The sequence below is a fragment of the Penaeus chinensis genome, chromosome 37 (assembly GCF_019202785.1).
Source record: "Penaeus chinensis breed Huanghai No. 1 chromosome 37, ASM1920278v2, whole genome shotgun sequence".
Lineage (NCBI taxonomy): Eukaryota > Metazoa > Arthropoda > Malacostraca > Decapoda > Penaeidae > Penaeus > Penaeus chinensis.
This window is the reverse complement of record NC_061855.1, coordinates 12,074,230-12,079,507: the sequence shown is the minus strand read 5'-3', so window position 1 is coordinate 12,079,507 and position 5,278 is coordinate 12,074,230. Positions and strand designations below refer to the sequence as shown.

The 5,278-nt window shown below is 45.4% G+C and overlaps 1 protein-coding gene across 1 annotated transcript in view; it reads left to right on the top strand.

Annotated features, from left to right (window-relative positions):
- Window positions 1–488: 488 nt before the first annotated feature.
- LOC125045301 overlaps window positions 489–5,278 on the top strand; it is a 5,552-nt gene continuing 762 nt past the window's right edge. Inside the window, exons 1-3 of the mRNA XM_047642506.1 lie at window positions 489–1,673; window positions 1,756–1,865; window positions 1,988–5,278. The exon at window positions 1,988–5,278 is cut by the window's right edge and continues 762 nt beyond it. Coding sequence (XP_047498462.1) covers window positions 489–1,673; window positions 1,756–1,865; window positions 1,988–5,278 — 4,586 coding nt within the window. The remainder of the gene's footprint in view (window positions 1,674–1,755; window positions 1,866–1,987) is intronic.

The following is a 5,278-nucleotide window of genomic DNA, read 5'->3' as shown; positions in this document are numbered from 1 at the left end:
ATAACGGGTCCTCATGTGATGAGGAAAATAACGGGTCCTCATGTGATGAGGAAAATAACGGGTCCTCATGTGGTGAGGAAAATGACGGGTCCTCATGTGATGAGGAAAATAACGGGTCCTCATGTTATGAGGAAAATAACGGGTCCTCATGTTATGAGGAAAATAACGGGTCCTCATGTGGTGAGGAAAATGACGGGTCCTCATGTGGTGAGGAAAATGACGGGTCCTCATGTGGTGAGGAAAATGACGGGTCCTCATGTGGTGAGGAAAATGACGGGTCCTCATGTGATGAGGAAAATAACGGGTCCTCATGTGATGAGGAAAATAACGGGTCCTCATGTGATGAGGAAAATAACGGGTCCTCATGTGGTGAGGAAAATGACGGGTCCTCATGTGATGAGGAAAATAACGGGTCCTCATGTGGTGAGGAAATTAAAGGGTCCTCACTTTGTGAGGAAATAATACCTGGACGCACGACCAAGCGTAAAATGAAGAAGGGCGCTTACAATGGGTACTCGAGTGATGAAAAAAAGGACATTAATAAGAAAATTAATGCTGGGATCATAAGAAAACGCAATTCCCTGGTCAAGACAGGCCGCGGAGGTTCGAAAAGGCATTGTGGTACGGAAAAGGACGTGAGGAAAGTGAAAAAGGCCAATTATGTGGTTATGGGTAGTAAATTAAGACAGGGACGAGCAGAACGAAGAGCAAACAGCTTGAAGAAGAGGAAAGGAGGGCAGAGCCGTGACAATGCGGTGCGAGACTCAAGAGCAAGTGGAAAGGGAAAGCGGATAAACCACAACGCAGGCTGGGAGGGAAGCAATAGAGCACTGATTGAAACCGTGCGGATGATGCAAGCAAAGCTCCCAACGCTTAAGATTGGCAGTATTGAGAATTATTGGGCGTTCAGGAGACAGTTTCAAGAATTTTTTCTTGACACATCGGCGCCCGCCATGCACAAATTAAACCAGTTATACACCAGTTGTGACTGGGAGATCCAAAAGCTTATATCTCATTGCATGGCACTGCCAGCAGAAAGGGGTCTGAAAGTAGCACTGAAAATACTAGACAAAAGATTTGGTGATGAAAATACGTACATGAATCAGTCGCGGGAGAAGTTAATTAGAGGACCCAAAATAAGAGAGAATGATTACCGGGCACTCTCCATAATGTGTGGTCAACTGACGTCATTCATTTCATTTGCGGAAAACTTGGACAAACTGATTGAGATTGACAATCAGCCAACAATCAGGGACATTGTATTGAGGTTGGATGATGCCATGAAAAACCGTTGGAATGCGTATTGGACAGGAAAAAGGGGTGGACACACTAAGCATATAAAGGATGTCCTGAGGTTTCTGGAAAGAGAGACCAAGAGAGTTGAAAATGAACTTGTCCTTAATGAAACTTACAACTCAGAGACCCAAAGACTGTACACTGGAACACAGGAGACTCGGAGGGAGGCTACATCCACTTCTGGAATGAAGCGCGATCATAAGTACCCAAACAAACCATACTCTCGTGAAGTGTCTCTTATTACACAAAGTGAACCATCCACAAGGTTTAGTGGGGGGAGAGGTGTTACTGACAGGTGTCGTTTATGTGGAGAGAATCATATGCTTCCCTTGTGTGAGGTGTTCAAGCTATTGCCTGTGGAGCATCGCAGAAAGATAGTAAGGATACAGGGAAAATGCTTTGTTTGTCTGAAGGAGAGCCATATGGCTAAAGATTGCAGAGCGCGGCCTTGTGGGGTAGGCAACTGCAATGGACGTCACTCCAGGTGGCTTCATGAAGCCTCAAGGGACAACTGGGTTCGTAGAGGACCTGAAACTCTTGGACAGTATAGAAGAACTGAGGTCTCAAAGGTAGAACAGAACAATGATTGACTATCACGAAAAATCTGGGTGGCCCATACCACAGGCAAGGAAAAAGGGATAGCACTGCCAATAGTACCGGTTGTTCTGACGTCTGAAGAAACCTATAAAAGGGCAAGAATTACAACTTGTGCTTTACTGGATTCAGGCAGTACCCGCTCATTCTGCTCAAGGAAAGTTGTAGAGCGACTAAGGCTAAGAGAAAAGAGGCAAACCACAATAATTACCACCCTTTTAGACAAGGATCAACAAGAGTCAACATGTGTTGAGCTAATGGTCACAAGCTTATATGGAAAGAAGACAACTCCCTTAAGGCTGACGGAGGTTATTGTTATGGACTCCCTGCCTGACAGTCTAATGGGGACCAAAGCAGACCCAGACAAGACGGCTAAATGGATGCATTTGAAAGACTTGGCACATATACACAGACAGGTGAAATATCTATCAGTAGAGTTGCTGATCGGACAGGATTCTCCCCAAGCACTGACACCTATTGAAGTTCGGAGAGGACAAAATGGGGAGCCATTTGCAATCAGGACGAAGTTAGGTTGGTCTATAAACGGTCCGCTAGACATGACCAAAGGGGAGGCTGTAAATTTTGGCGTTTTTGTGGAAGAAGTACCAAGGAATGAACCTCAATGCCCTTTGTTGGAAAAGGCAATGAAGCGATTCTGGGAAATAGATGAGGGTGAAGACCCAGATAAGAGAGGACTGTCAGTGGAAGACGAACAAGTTATAACTATGTGGAAAAGAGAAGGGAACAGAGTCGGAAACCATCACCAATTTCCGATACCCTTCAGGGAAAGGGATCTTTCCATGCCAGACAACTTATCAATGGCTCTCAGAAGATTAGGAGGACTGAAGGCCAGGTTGATGCGTGATAAAGAACTTATGAGACGTTATGTCAAAGAGATGGAGGAATTGGTAAGAAAGGGATATGCTGAAAAGGTTCTAGACAGGGGAGCTCATCATGGAAAAATGTGGTATCTCCCGCATCATCCAGTGTTTAACCCAAATAAGCCTGAGAAGACACGTATTGTATTTGATTGTGCCGCTAAGTTCAATGGGGTTACTCTAAATAATCAAATTATGCAGGGACCTGATATGATAAACGATCTTATAGGAATCCTCATTCGTTTCAGGGAAGGGAGGGTGGCACTGTCTGCAGATATTGAAGCCATGTTCCATCAGGTTTTGGTAGATCCAAAGGATCGTGATGTCTTAAGATTTCTCTGGTGGCCACAAGGTGACTTTGCAAGACCACCTATCCCATACCGGATGACCAGACATCTTTTCGGGGGAGTGTGGAGCCCCGCATGTGCTGCCTTTGCACTTCTTAAAACTTTGGAGGAAGGCGGGACGAGGTCCAATAACGCCAAACGATGTTTCTATGTTGATGACCTTCTGTTGTCTACTGACTCAGAGGATGAGGCCAAACTCTATATTCAGGAATTACAAGAAGCCTTGAAGAACGGAGGTTTTCATTTAACAAAATGGATGTCCAATTCTAAGAGAGTGGTGACTGGAGTCCCACAGCAAGAAAGAAGTCCCGGCGTTAAGAATATTGATCTGACGAAAGACGAATTGCCTATGGACAGAGCATTAGGGGTGCTATGGAACCTAGAAGATGACAATTTGAAAATATCGGCAACTCCTCCAGACAATCCTCTAACCAAAAGAGGCATCCTGAGCACCATGAGCTCTGTGTTTGACCCATTGGGATTTATAACTCCCTTTACTGTTAGGGCTAAGATGATTTTTCAAGACGAAGTACGCAGGAAAGAAGGATGGGATAAACAACTCTCAGAGGAAAATGTTAAAAGATGGACCTCGTGGCTAACGGAACTTGAAGATATAAAGGAGTTCTACATGAACCGTTGCCTACTTCCTCTCCGATTTGGACGGCTCATAAACGCACAGCTCCATCACTTCTGTGATGCTTCAGCTAAAGCTTATGCAGTGGTGACTTACGTGAGGCTGCAAGATGACAGTGGACTCACTCAATGCAGTTTTGTCATGGCACGCTCCAGACTAGCGCCCATCAAAACTACCTCCATACCCCGATTAGAATTGTGTGCTGCGGTTCTGGCAGCTGGAGCTGAGGCCAAGATACGAAAGGAAATCTCTCTGGAGATCAGGAATTCTGTTTTTTGGACAGATAGCATGATTGTTTTGCAATACATCAGAAACACTTCAAGACGTTTCCACACCTTTGTGGCCAACAGGTTGGGAATCATTCACAGAATATCATCACCACAGCAGTGGCGTCATGTGAACTCTGAGGACAACCCAGCTGATGATGCCAGCAGAGGACTGTCTGCTCAAAGACTGTTAATGAGTGGAAGGTGGAAAAATGGCCCCAGCTTTTTAGACCTACCTGAGGACTCCTGGCCACCTGTACCATGTGACAATGATGACCTAGGTGAAGATCCAGAAGTAAAGAGGGAGAGCACAGTCATGATGCTAAAGGGGAAAGAACCAAATGGGTTCGATAAACTCCTAGTTTGGTATTCATCCTGGTACGCTCTACAAAGAGCGGTAGCCTATTTCCATCGCCTCTCAACATGGATAATGGAAGGTCGCCCCAGGCTGGAAAAATCCCAACTTAAAGTAACAGAACTACAGTCAGCACGAACAACAATCATCAAGTATGTACAAAGGGTTTGTTTTGGGGATGATATTGAGACACTTCGTAATGGAAAACTTACTAAGAAAAGCAAACTCTACCGGCTAGAGCCAATGCTTGATGACCATGGTGTAATCCGAGTTGGAGGTCGCCGTCTGGATGAACATAGTGAATGTAGTGAAAAGCCCATCCTCCTTCCTAAAAATCACCCCGTAACAAACTTAATTGTCCAGGACATACATATATTTGTAGCAAGACACTCGGGTAGGGAACATACCTTGGCCAACTTGAGGAGACATTATTGGATAGTGGCAGGGCGACCCTTAATCGATCGCGTCCTGAGGAACTGCTTCACTTGTCGCCGGGTTAATAGCAAACCCCTCACACAGCGACAGGGTGAATTGCCTTTGGAAAGAATATCAGCTGATAGTCCACCTTTCACCCACACTGGAGTAGACTGTTTTGGGCCCTTTAACGTGACGTATATGAGAAGAACCGTGAAGCGTTTTGGATGCGTTTTTACTTGCCTCAGTTCGAGGGCTGTACACCTTGAATTACTGCATTCCCTTGATACAGATGAATTCCTCAACGCTCTCATGCGATTCATGGCAAGGCGGGGCACCCCCAAAAAGATCTTCTCTGACAGAGGATCTAACTTTCAAAGAGCCAACAAAGACATACAAGCAAAGACACGCAGCTGGGTTAAAGATGATAAGATATGCAACGCGTTACACAGAAGAGACATCGAGTGGGTTTTCCACCCGCCCATGGCCTCCCA